This window comes from Rhopilema esculentum, chromosome 5, assembly GCF_057945365.1.
Source record: "Rhopilema esculentum isolate cy_ngs chromosome 5, ASM5794536v1, whole genome shotgun sequence".
NCBI classification, from domain to species: domain Eukaryota; kingdom Metazoa; phylum Cnidaria; class Scyphozoa; order Rhizostomeae; family Rhizostomatidae; genus Rhopilema; species Rhopilema esculentum.
The window spans coordinates 11,011,414-11,025,864 of NC_142819.1; the positions used below are offsets into that span (position 1 = coordinate 11,011,414).

At 35.0% G+C, this 14,451-nt stretch overlaps 1 protein-coding gene across 1 annotated transcript in view; it reads left to right on the forward strand.

The window, feature by feature from the left end:
* LOC135689745 (cullin-associated NEDD8-dissociated protein 1) overlaps positions 1-14,451 on the forward strand; it is a 34,111-nt gene continuing 19,660 nt past the window's right edge. The window contains exons 1-8 of the mRNA XM_089116261.1: positions 1-157; positions 7,514-7,615; positions 7,772-7,839; positions 8,521-8,633; positions 9,157-9,257; positions 9,605-9,671; positions 13,322-13,420; positions 13,854-13,980. Of these exons, the coding sequence (XP_088972387.1) occupies positions 113-157; positions 7,514-7,615; positions 7,772-7,839; positions 8,521-8,633; positions 9,157-9,257; positions 9,605-9,671; positions 13,322-13,420; positions 13,854-13,980 (722 nt within the window). The 5' untranslated portion in view covers positions 1-112. The remainder of the gene's footprint in view (positions 158-7,513; positions 7,616-7,771; positions 7,840-8,520; positions 8,634-9,156; positions 9,258-9,604; positions 9,672-13,321; positions 13,421-13,853; positions 13,981-14,451) is intronic.

Consider the following 14,451-nt stretch of genomic DNA (forward strand, 5'->3'; position numbering starts at 1 on the left):
TGGGAGTCTCGCAATCACACCGGGCGAGAATGAGGTCCTTGATGTCCTCTCTTTGTGACATCAACTTGTTCTGAAGCAAGATACCTGGTCAATCAATAATAAAAATATCAAAATGGCAACGACATCGCCATACCACATTGCCAACCTGCTAGACAAGGTATAATGCAAATTTTCTTTGTATAACATTGTCGTTTTTGTCTTGAAAAGCTTTGTTTTGTGCAACTCACCTGGTGCCAAAGTGCTAGGCCGCTATTACTATTAGACTAGTAAAATGTGGCACATGCACAAACACTAAGGACTTTTCTCGTGGTTTTATAAATTTAGAGCATATCTAGTTTATTATGTGGCTTTTCTAAATCTTGTGTATAGCCTTAGACCGTTAGAAAGTTCTAATTTTCATGTCACATCGAAGCAGACTTCAGTTTTCTTGTCTTTGAATTGTTGCTCTCCATTTGATATGTTAACCAGTGGTGTTGTTTTAACAAATTTCTGACATCTTCCAATTACTGACTGTCTTCTACTAGAAAACTCTGACAGAGAGACAAGCACAATTGGAAATTAAATTTAGAGCACATCTAGTTTATTATGTGGCTTTTCTAAATCCTGTGTATAGCCTTAGACCGTTAGAAAGTTCTAATTTTCATGTCACATCGAAGCAGACTTCAGTTTTCTTTTCTTTGAATTGTTGCTCTCCATTTTATATGGTAACCAGTGGTGTTGTTTTAACAAATTACTGACATCTTCCAATTACTGATTATCTTCTACTAGAAGACTCTGACAGAGAGACAAGCACAATTGGAAATTAAATTTAGAGCACATCTATATATATTATTATGTGCCTTTTTCTAAATCCTGTGTATAGCCTTAGACCGTTAGAAAGTTCTAATTTTCATGTCACATCAAAGCAGACTTCAGTTTTCTTTTCTTTGAATTGTTGCTCTCCATTTTATATGGTAACCAGTGGTGTTGTTTTAACAAATTACTGACATCTTCCAATTACTGATTATCTTCTACTAGAAGACTCTGACAGAGAGACAAGCACAATTGGAAATTAAATTTAGAGCACATCTATATTATTATGTGGCTTTTCTAAATCTTGTGTATAGCCTTAGACCGTTAGAAAGTTCTAATTTTCATGTCACATCGAAGCAGACTTCAGTTTTCTTTTCTTTGAATTGTTGCTCTCCATTTTATATGGTAACCAGTGGTGTTGTTTTAACAAATTTCTGACATCTTCCAATTACTGACTGTCTTCTACTAGAAAACTCTGACAGAGAGACAAGCACAATTGGAAATTAAATTTAGAGCACATCTATATTATTATGTGGCTTTTCTAAATCTTGTGTATAGCCTTAGACCGTTAGAAAGTTCTAATTTTCATGTCACATCAAAGCAGACTTCAGTTTTCTTTTCTTTGAATTGTTGCTCTCCATTTGATATGTTAACCAGTGGTGTTGTTTTAACAAATTACTGACATCTTCCAATTACTGATTATCTTCTACTAGAAGACTCTGACAGAGAGACAAGCACAATTGGAAATTAAATTTAGAGCACATCTATATTATTATGTGCCTTTTTCTAAATCCTGTGTATAGCCTTAGACCGTTAGAAAGTTCTAATTTTCATGTCACATCAAAGCAGACTTCAGTTTTCTTTTCTTTGAATTGTTGCTCTCCATTTTATATGGTAACCAGTGGTGTTGTTTTAACAAATTTCTGACATCTTCCAATTACTGACTGTCTTCTACTAGAAAACTCTGACAGAGAGACAAGCACAATTGGAAATTAAATTTAGAGCACATCTAGATTATTATGTGGCTTTTTCTAAATCTTGTGTATAGCCTTAGACCGTTAGAAAGTTCTAATTTTCATGTCACATCAAAGCAGACTTCAGTTTTCTTTTCTTTGAATTGTTGCTCTCCATTTTATATGGTAACTAGTGGTGTTGTTTTAACAAATTACTGACATCTTCCAATTACTGATTATCTTCTACTAGAAGACTCTGACAGAGAGACAAGCACAATTGGAAATTAAATTTAGAGCACATCTAGATTATTATGTGCCTTTTTCTAAATCTTGTGTATAGCCTTAGACCGTTAGAAAGTTCTAATTTTCATGTCACATCAAAGCAGACTTCAGTTTTCTTTTCTTTGAATTGTTGCTCTCCATTTGATATGTTAACCAGTGGTGTTGTTTTAACAAATTTCTGACATCTTCCAATTACTGACTGTCTTCTACTAGAAAACTCTGACAGAGAGACAAGCACAATTGGAAATTAAATTTAGAGCACATCTAGATTATTATGTGGCTTTTTCTAAATCTTGTGTATAGCCTTAGACCGTTAGAAAGTTCTAATTTTCATGTCACATCAAAGCAGACTTCAGTTTTCTTTTCTTTGAATTGTTGCTCTCCATTTTATATGGTAACCAGTGGTGTTGTTTTAACAAATTACTGACATCTTCCAATTACTGATTATCTTCTACTAGAAGACTCTGACAGAGAGACAAGCACAATTGGAAATTAAATTTAGAGCACATCTATATAATTATGTGCCTTTTTCTAAATCCTGTGTATAGCCTTAGACCGTTAGAAAGTTCTAATTTTCATGTCACATCAAAGCAGACTTCAGTTTTCTTTTCTTTGAATTGTTGCTCTCCATTTTATATGGTAACCAGTGGTGTTGTTTTAACAAATTACTGACATCTTCCAATTACTGATTATCTTCTACTAGAAGACTCTGACAGAGAGACAAGCACAATTGGAAATTAAATTTAGAGCACATCTATATAATTATGTGCCTTTTTCTAAATCCTGTGTATAGCCTTAGACCGTTAGAAAGTTCTAATTTTCATGTCACATCAAAGCAGACTTCAGTTTTCTTTTCTTTGAATTGTTGCTCTCCATTTTATATGGTAACCAGTGGTGTTGTTTTAACAAATTTCTGACATCTTCCAATTACTGATTATCTTCTACTAGAAGACTCTGACAGAGAGACAAGCACAATTGGAAATTAAATTTAGAGCACATCTATATTGTTATGTGCCTTTTTCTAAATCCTGTGTATAGCCTTAGACCGTTAGAAAGTTCTAATTTTCATGTCACATCAAAGCAGACTTCAGTTTTCTTTTCTTTGAATTGTTGCTCTCCATTTTATATGGTAACCAGTGGTGTTGTTTTAACAAATTTCTGACATCTTCCAATTACTGATTATCTTCTACTAGAAGACTCTGACAGAGAGACAAGCACAATTGGAAATTAAATTTAGAGCACATCTATATTATTATGTGCCTTTTTCTAAATCCTGTGTATAGCCTTAGACCGTTAGAAAGTTCTAATTTTCATGTCACATCAAAGCAGACTTCAGTTTTCTTTTCTTTGAATTGTTGCTCTCCATTTTATATGGTAACCAGTGGTGTTGTTTTAACAAATTTCTGACATCTTCCAATTACTGATTATCTTCTACTAGAAGACTCTGACAGAGAGACAAGCACAATTGGAAATTAAATTTAGAGCACATCTATATTATTATGTGCCTTTTTCTAAATCCTGTGTATAGCCTTAGACCGTTAGAAAGTTCTAATTTTCATGTCACATCAAAGCAGACTTCAGTTTTCTTTTCTTTGAATTGTTGCTCTCCATTTTATATGGTAACCAGTGGTGTTGTTTTAACAAATTTCTGACATCTTCCAATTACTGATTATCTTCTACTAGAAGACTCTGACAGAGAGACAAGCACAATTGGAAATTAAATTTAGAGCACATCCATATTATTATGTGCCTTTTTCTAAATCCTGTGTATAGCCTTAGACCGTTAGAAAGTTCTAATTTTCATGTCACATCAAAGCAGACTTCAGTTTTCTTTTCTTTGAATTGTTGCTCTCCATTTTATATGGTAACCAGTGGTGTTGTTTTAACAAACTTCTGACATCTTCCAATTACTGATTATCTTCTACTAGAAGACTCTGACAGAGAGACAAGCACAATTGGAAATTAAATTTAGAGCACATCTATATTATTATGTGCCTTTTTCTAAATCCTGTGTATAGCCTTAGACCGTTAGAAAGTTCTAATTTTCATGTCACATCAAAGCAGACTTCAGTTTTCTTTTCTTTGAATTGTTGCTCTCCATTTTATATGGTAACCAGTGGTGTTGTTTTAACAAATTACTGACATCTTCCAATTACTGATTATCTTCTACTAGAAGACTCTGACAGAGAGACAAGCACAATTGGAAATTAAATTTAGAGCACATCTATATATATTATTATGTGCCTTTTTCTAAATCCTGTGTATAGCCTTAGACCGTTAGAAAGTTCTAATTTTCATGTCACATCAAAGCAGACTTCAGTTTTCTTTTCTTTGAATTGTTGCTCTCCATTTTATATGGTAACCAGTGGTGTTGTTTTAACAAATTTCTGACATCTTCCAATTACTGATTATCTTCTACTAGAAAACTCTGACAGAGAGACAAGCACAATTGGAAATTAAATTTAGAGCACATCTATATTATTATGTGGCTTTTCTAAATCTTGTGTATAGCCTTAGACCGTTAGAAAGTTCTAATTTTCATGTCACATCAAAGCAGACTTCAGTTTTCTTTTCTTTGAATTGTTGCTCTCCATTTGATATGTTAACCAGTGGTGTTGTTTTAACAAATTACTGACATCTTCCAATTACTGATTATCTTCTACTAGAAGACTCTGACAGAGAGACAAGCACAATTGGAAATTAAATTTAGAGCACATCTATATTATTATGTGCCTTTTTCTAAATCCTGTGTATAGCCTTAGACCGTTAGAAAGTTCTAATTTTCATGTCACATCAAAGCAGACTTCAGTTTTCTTTTCTTTGAATTGTTGCTCTCCATTTTATATGGTAACCAGTGGTGTTGTTTTAACAAATTTCTGACATCTTCCAATTACTGACTGTCTTCTACTAGAAAACTCTGACAGAGAGACAAGCACAATTGGAAATTAAATTTAGAGCACATCTAGATTATTATGTGGCTTTTTCTAAATCTTGTGTATAGCCTTAGACCGTTAGAAAGTTCTAATTTTCATGTCACATCAAAGCAGACTTCAGTTTTCTTTTCTTTGAATTGTTGCTCTCCATTTTATATGGTAACCAGTGGTGTTGTTTTAACAAATTACTGACATCTTCCAATTACTGATTATCTTCTACTAGAAGACTCTGACAGAGAGACAAGCACAATTGGAAATTAAATTTAGAGCACATCTATATTATTATGTGCCTTTTTCTAAATCTTGTGTATAGCCTTAGACCGTTAGAAAGTTCTAATTTTCATGTCACATCAAAGCAGACTTCAGCTTTCTTTTCTTTGAATTGTTGCTCTCCATTTGATATATTAACCAGTGGTGTTGTTTTAACAAATTTCTGACATCTTCCAATTACTGACTGTCTTCTACTAGAAAACTCTGACAGAGAGACAAGCACAATTGGAAATTAAATTTAGAGCACATCTAGATTATTATGTGGCTTTTTCTAAATCTTGTGTATAGCCTTAGACCGTTAGAAAGTTATAATTTTCATGTCACATCAAAGCAGACTTCAGTTTTCTTTTCTTTGAATTGTTGCTCTCCATTTTATATGGTAACCAGTGGTGTTGTTTTAACAAATTACTGACATCTTCCAATTACTGATTATCTTCTACTAGAAGACTCTGACAGAGAGACAAGCACAATTGGAAATTAAATTTAGAGCACATCTATATAATTATGTGCCTTTTTCTAAATCCTGTGTATAGCCTTAGACCGTTAGAAAGTTCTAATTTTCATGTCACATCAAAGCAGACTTCAGTTTTCTTTTCTTTGAATTGTTGCTCTCCATTTTATATGGTAACCAGTGGTGTTGTTTTAACAAATTTCTGACATCTTCCAATTACTGATTATCTTCTACTAGAAGACTCTGACAGAGAGACAAGCACAATTGGAAATTAAATTTAGAGCACATCTATATTATTATGTGCCTTTTTCTAAATCCTGTGTATAGCCTTAGACCGTTAGAAAGTTCTAATTTTCATGTCACATCAAAGCAGACTTCAGTTTTCTTTTCTTTGAATTGTTGCTCTCCATTTTATATGGTAACCAGTGGTGTTGTTTTAACAAATTTCTGACATCTTCCAATTACTGATTATCTTCTACTAGAAGACTCTGACAGAGAGACAAGCACAATTGGAAATTAAATTTAGAGCACATCTATATTATTATGTGCCTTTTTCTAAATCCTGTGTATAGCCTTAGACCGTTAGAAAGTTCTAATTTTCATGTCACATCAAAGCAGACTTCAGTTTTCTTTTCTTTGAATTGTTGCTCTCCATTTTATATGGTAACCAGTGGTGTTGTTTTAACAAATTTCTGACATCTTCCAATTACTGATTATCTTCTACTAGAAGACTCTGACAGAGAGACAAGCACAATTGGAAATTAAATTTAGAGCACATCTATATTATTATGTGCCTTTTTCTAAATCCTGTGTATAGCCTTAGACCGTTAGAAAGTTCTAATTTTCATGTCACATCAAAGCAGACTTCAGTTTTCTTTTCTTTGAATTGTTGCTCTCCATTTTATATGGTAACCAGTGGTGTTGTTTTAACAAATTTCTGACATCTTCCAATTACTGATTATCTTCTACTAGAAGACTCTGACAGAGAGACAAGCACAATTGGAAATTAAATTTAGAGCACATCTATATTATTATGTGCCTTTTTCTAAATCCTGTGTATAGCCTTAGACCGTTAGAAAGTTCTAATTTTCATGTCACATCAAAGCAGACTTCAGTTTTCTTTTCTTTGAATTGTTGCTCTCCATTTTATATGGTAACCAGTGGTGTTGTTTTAACAAATTTCTGACATCTTCCAATTACTGATTATCTTCTACTAGAAGACTCTGACAGAGAGACAAGCACAATTGGAAATTAAATTTAGAGCACATCTATATTATTATGTGCCTTTTTCTAAATCCTGTGTATAGCCTTAGACCGTTAGAAAGTTCTAATTTTCATGTCACATCAAAGCAGACTTCAGTTTTCTTTTCTTTGAATTGTTGCTCTCCATTTTATATGGTAAACAGTGATGTTGTTTTAACAAATTTCTGACATCTTCCAATTACTGACTATCTTCTACTAGAAGACTCTGACAGAGAGACAAGCACAATTTGGATTAAACTTTTATGCTTAAAAACTTGACATTGCTAATTGGGTTAATGGTAGAGGAATAGCACATACCACTAATTCATATTGGCATCAATGCGCACAAACCTTTTTGCTGTCATAATCATCTAAATTTAACAATTATTTGCAAATTATGGGAGTGAAGATGGTCACAATTCATTTTGTTTTTATGACATATTTTCAAATGACCAGTACTACTTATTTTTGTGTGCGCATACCTGTCTGCATAATTGATGTTTGCCTGTTCTGTGCATGCTTGCATGTTTTCACGAGTTATGAGTCCCTGGCCTCATTATTAAGTTAAGTTTAGGTACTTTTTCTTGTAGATGACATCAAGTGATAAAGATTTCAGGTTTATGGCAACCAATGATCTGATGACTGAACTTCAAAGAGATTCAATCAAATTGGATGATGACAGTGAAAGAAAGGCAAGTCTGATTATTAAGAATTAATTTTTAATGATGTCAGATGATTATGTATCTGCTACCTTGATTATGTCTAAATATCATTTAGTTAAACTTGGTGTGAATGACTCTTCTATGCAAGCTACTTTCTTGAAAAAGTAATGCATATTATTTCTCAAGGTTGTTCAGATGCTACTGAAACTCCTTGAGGATAGAAATGGTGAAGTTCAAAATCTTGCTGTGAAATGGTAACTATTTTTTATACATTTATATGTTCTTAATAGATGTCCAAGTACGTTTTCGGTACTGCAAATTTTGAAGATGGCACCAAATAGTGCAAGCATATCATCCTATTAAGAACATTTTATCAGATACCCTTCAGAGTAGAACCCTTGATATTGTACAAAACTGAGCAGAAAATGGATTGAAAGGTGTGGATTGAAAGTGCTTTGTTTTAGTATGACTTTGTTTCTGCTAATTCATGCCATCTTAAATGAAGATTATTTATTGCATGTTACACCAATCAAATGCTAGCACTCTATCGTTCTCTTACACACACTCTCTCTCTAATTGGCCCATTTTATAGACTATTACATCTTTTTATCATCTCATGCTGCCAATCCTGAAGAGAGTATAAAGAAAGGTGATGTGAATAATGCTTTGTTCACATTTAAAGTTCCTGTTATGAGGGATGAACTCTGCTCTGCTTATCTCCATAATTTGTATGTCTTGGCACATACATTAGTTTCTTAGGATTGCATCAATTTGATATCTTTGGATCACATAAAAACCAAGTAAGCCAAAAACATGAATTTTAAGGTTACACCAAATGATTTATAATGCTACTGTGGTTATAATGATTTACTGCTGTCACAACTCGTACACTTTAATATTGTCTACAAAATGTCAATTAACTTTTCACATTGCAGCTTGGGCCCATTGGTTTGCAAAGTGAAGGAATATCAAGTTGAAGGGATTGTAGACACGCTCTGTGCCAACATGGCAGCAGATAAGGAACAGTTGAGGGATATTTCTAGCATAGGTATTTTTGCTTATTACATTTGTTATGATTTTGAAATATTCTCCCTTCTACTTCTACATCTACATCGATACTGAGCAGGGCCTAGTATCAGTAAAATGCTCAGATTGCAAGAAATAATAGAAATAATGGATAAAAAGTGCTAGAAGATGCCACTGATCAATGATTAGATTGAACATTTACATATCAGCCCTTATAATAAAGCAGACATTTTCTTCTCTTTTTTTAAAATGTTTATTCTGAAAACGGTATAGTTTACATATTGGGCTGTGCAGTGTTTTGTTGTGCCATGATGGCAGGTTGTTTTTCTCAATAAAGCTTGATTTGAAATAATGCTACTTATTCAATTGGTAGGGCTGGTTTTTGCTCAAATTTTGTGTGAGCCAATTCTTCATTGACTGATATTTTGAAACAGAAACAATCAAGTATGGGTTTAATTTTAAGGGTGCTTATTTACCTTTTACCTCAGATAAGAAAACATGCAATTCTGACTACATACAATTTATGATTTGCTTAAATTTTACAGGGCTGAAAACAGTGATAAGTGAACTTCCTCCAGCCTCAACTGGTCTCTCTTCAAGCATTTGTAAACGCATTACTGGAAGACTAACTGAAACTATTTCAAAGGTTTGTAATTTTTCAATCTGCAAAAACTCTTTAACAGGATCTAGCAGCCAGCTGTTCACACAATAAACCAATTTGTTTCTTGCATTTACACATATGGTGCTTCTTAAGACTAGAAACTTTTTCTGATGGAGACTTATGTAAACTTTAATCTATGTGTTCTAGCGCATGCAACCCAAATGTATGCCTTTTGTTGTATTCACCAATTTTTATGTGCCTTTTAACCCACTAGACTAGTGCTTTGAAACTAGTCTGATCTAGTATTTTTCTAGGTTAACCTATTACTTATGGCTGTCATTGTTGCTTATCTGAATAATCACTTTGTGACAGATTTCAATGCTCTTTTACAGATCGAGGACCAGTCTGTGCAGCTGGAAGCATTGGATATTCTTGCTGATTTACTGAGTAGATTTGGAGGTAACTTCCTGTCACCTATTTTTTCATCCCTACATTTAAAACTTAACATACATTTATTGATGCCTGTTGTACACCATAGGTACCTTCCCTCACAAAAGTATTGCACCACCTTGTTCAAAATGGCAGCACTTATTGTCAACTTTTCAACCATACCAAACATTTGAATGCATAAATTGGGTGAATTAGGCATTTTTGTAACAAATTTTGGCAGGAATTTCTTTGAAATCTTGCTGATGCCATAGAAAACAAAACTTGATATGTATAAATTACGTAGAGTGGTTTTCGTTTGTAGAAATGTAGAACATGCTTAAAGAAGAAAAAATGTCAAATGAGAGACGAGTCACTACAAAATTTGTCTGTTTCACTTCACGCTGTTTACACTTAGGGCCACTAAAGGACATAAAACTCAAGGCTTAGCAGGGGTTTTCAGCTCAAAATCCTCCCAGAAGATTAGAATAAATGTCTTACACAAATACGAAACAAAAAGTTACCTGGGTAAAAGGAAACCATTTTAACAACAATTTATTTCCAGACAACAAGAATTCAGGTTTTTCCATGGCGTCCATAATGTCCACATTTGCACATCGCTTAAAATGTTTATCTTCATATAAAACACCATGATTGAAATGGTTATTGAAAAACAAAAGAATTGTTGATTGAAAGAATTCTTAAGGTTTGGTATGAAATTCCACAATAATAGATTGCCCAATTATCTGCAACCAATTCAAGAAGGCTGAAAGCAGTTTCAAAAGTTCGCGCCTCCTGTCAAATTATTGAAAAATTGAAACTGTTGAAATCTTTAAAGATGTTTCTTACATCTATTTTTGTTAAAGGTGCTTTAAAAATTTGAAGTTTTGATTGGTGTTTGTTCCACCCTCTTCCGGGCACCCTTTAAAGACACAACCAATTTGCACAGAAATAGCTTTCGATAATTCTTGCGCCATTTCTCCTCCTTCTAGGTGGTGCAATACTTTTGTGAAGGGACTGTTATCTTAATAACATGGGTATCTAAGGGCTTTCAGTGGGGGAGGAGGGGTTGCATGGGAGCATGCAGGCATGCAGGTGCCCAGTGTTTCATTTGGGAGCAATTTATGGCGCCTGGGGGGGTACTTGGATACCAAAACGACGAGGGTGTGCACTCCTAAGATTGTTTTGGTGAATCGGCTTTAGAAAAAAAAGCTAAAAATGACACTCGGCTTGATAATTTTTGGAAAAAAGAACAAAGGTGCCAGTTGCCATGGTTGCCAAAACACCACAAAAAATGGGTGGACAGCCTCTTTGCTGTTGTTTTTGAATAGAAAATAAACGAAAATGTAGCAACCATAGGCTTTAGATTATATCCTTTGAATAGATACCCGGCCTTAGAATAAATTGTTGAAAATGATACCCGGAAAGACGTGCAGATCCTGTCAGCAAAATATACTAAGTACCCCCCCCCTCCCCCTCCCAGGAGATCGCAGTGTCCAGTTATAAACATTTCTCCTGTAGAGAGCGATTCTGGATGCTGAAAATTTTTGGAGATCCTTTGCTGAAATTGGCCAATCCCCTTAAGAAATTTATTTTCGAAGCGGAAATTGCTTTTTGTGGCTAATCTGCTGTTGCCCTTCGAAGTACCTCTTGCAAAGCCGACTTCAGCTGGCTGGTTTCCGCAGGTGTGATCGTTTTTACAGGTGTTCACAGGATAACGCGATCTCACTCATATGGGCTGGCATTTATTGAAACTTGTAAACGATATTTTTTTAGTTTGGTGCCATAATGACGAACATCAGTTTTCACAACAATGGCGCCTATCAATTTGATTTTTTTTGTGATCGCGAAATCACCCGGTATGCCTGGTATCATATCATACGTCATGGTAAAGATTGGCCACCATCTCAATTGTCCACTTCAATGGTTTTTTTTATGATATCGTCTATGTTTTTGTAAGCTTTTGCTACGTTTTTTGCAAAAGAAGTTTGCTTAGATCAGCCATTGTCAATTTGATTTGGCGCCAACTTCCTTTACGCACGCGCAGTGAGTGAGCTAGCCCACCTGATTGCGGATAATTTCCATCCCACCTGACGCGGATCCCACCTGACGCGGATCCCACCTGACGCGGATCCCACCTGACGCGAATCCAAACCTGCTTTTCTTATGGATCTCACCTAAGAGGGCATTTACAGAGTACAAAGGAATGTAAAGGAAGCACCGATCCCATTTGAGTTTACAAGCTCGAAGAAAAGATGAATGAGATGGGGACAGATGCACAGTTTCTTAACAGCTACATGCACCGATTCCAAGAGAACTATGATGGAGAATTTGCAGGGATGTTTTTCAAAACAAGGGACAAAAAAAAGGGTACGACCACTGCGTAAAAGTCACCATGCGACCACTGCGTAAAAGTCACCATGCGACCACTGCGTAAAAGTTACCATGCGGCCTCTGCGTAAAAGTCACCATGCGGCCTCTGCGTAAAAGTCACCATGCGGCCTCTGCGTAAAAGTCACCATGCGGCCACTTTCAGTGTTTGGGGAGCCTAATCCCAACTTTTGAAGAGACACTAAAGCAGATTACTTGCAGATTACACCGACGAGATGTTCTGCAAAATGAGATTGATGGATCTCTTGTTTGGTCAGACAAATTAGCGTCACATTAGCCCTACACTTCCAAGAGCCACTAGCTTTTGCAGCATACGGTGAAGAATTTGTTTTGTGAGAATGGAAGTTTTAAGAACTTCGTGCAAAGCTACTTTCCTAAATTTCCTAATGCAAAACATTTATGGAAGTCCGTTCTAACGTATTGCCATAATGAATTTCAAAACCTGTGCAAAATGGTAAGCCTCATTTTGTCGATTGCTCCCTCAAATTCGAAATAAGCAACATACTTTCTGATAAACAGCTCTCTATCTCGCACAGTACTCTTAACAATAATTTTCTAGTTTATGGCAATAATCGTTTTTGGAATAAAGATGAAAAGAAAAAAATCATCGTGAGAGATGTGGATTTATATTTGAAAATGACAGGGAGAATAAATATAAACATTCAAGAAAGTATCCAAGCTTAGAATTAAGTTGAAGCTACATCAACGGACAGTTCGACAGAGCCAGAAAGTGATGAGGAATTCGGCACATTTGGCCTCACTGAGGCAGAACTTGAACATTTTTAGGAAACGAAATATTTTGTTAATTTTAAGTAAAGCGTTTCAGTTCACAAACTTCATTATTTTGTGTTATCAAATAATTTTGGATCACGCGCCCTACACTGATCAGGAAAATTTTTTGTCATTCGCATCAATTTCTGAACTAAACGCGAAAGCCCTGGTATAAAAAATTTTGAAATGGCACCCAACAATGCATTCATGTGCCTTCTAACAGCTTTTTATCACCAACACTCTGTAAAGTATGAAATGATCTCTCTCATTAGGACATGCGAATAAGATCGGGAATTGGTTAACACTTTCTAGTCAATGCAAATATCTCTTTCTTATGGCCTAGTCCTGGCTTCCATCTCTTTGTCTAAAGTACCAAATATCGCTAAATGTCCAAAGACAGTATAAATATTTCTATATTGCCTTTATGTCCAAAGTTCCAAATATTTATAAACCAGCAGCATACCTTCTTCATGATCAAAGTTGGTTTCGATATATTTTTAACTGATTTTCTGTTTTTTTAGGACTTCTTGTCACATTTCACCAATCCGTCTTGAAAAGTCTCCTGCCATTACTTCTAAGCCCGAGAATGGCGGTGCGCAAGAGAACCATCATTGCAATTGGTGATTATTAGCTGTCGTTTTACACATCAGATACAGAGTCTGAAATTTGATATAGAGCTTCGTCAACAAATTGATCGTAATTTTCTAACTCCGAAAATTTAAGTGGTTACTCAAGGACGTTCGTAGGTTTGGAAGGAATATCTTCCGGTGGAGATGAGGAAAACGATTTCATTGTTGTATTGGGGTCTTAATTATAAATTCAGACTGGGGTCTTAAGACCATTCAAAATATACCGTTGTAAAGGTATCTGGTTGGGCATCAACCTTTGGAACATTATTTTCGTCGAAAACAGGGTGAAACATTTTTGATTTCAGTTTCATTAAGTCATGCAACACAAAAATTGATTTTCAAAACATCCCTTTTCCATATTTGATTTCAGAAATATCTATTTGATTTTGATAACATCTCAATATTCAGTGTTTGTCATTGACAGGGCATTTGGTGATGTCTGCCAACCAGAGCATTTTCGTGGAGCTAATAACACACGTGCTTGGTGAACTTGAGGGCCAGAGGGACACAGTGAACGCCCGAACGTTCATTCAGTGCATTGCAGCCATTTGGTATGTTATCAGTAATGCTATTCTCTCGACTTTGTAACATTCTTTTTTTATGACCTTAAGCACAGAGCTTTAGCCCTATTCAGGTCTTCAAACATTGAAGTTACTGGTTGCAGTAAAGGCAGAGCTTTTCACGCTTTTTGCATATAGAATACGACGGTTTTAAGTTGCTACTCTAAGTTTCGTGTTCAATGCCATCACTATTCAACGGTTTGGGTCTTCAAAACGGGATGCATTTGTCTTATGTTTGCTCTGTATCTGCAAAGCAATATTACATTTAAACAGAAAAAAGCATAATAAAACAAGAAACAATGTTTCCATCTTTAAGGTATACTGGCTTAGAATATTCTTAAAGCAAAGTATGTGTGCAGATTTCGTCACAATTTTTGACAATAAAAACCTCTGTTGTTTATGTGGAATAAACACTTTATCCTGCCCTGGATCCTATTTGATCTCGTTTGATTTCGAAAAATA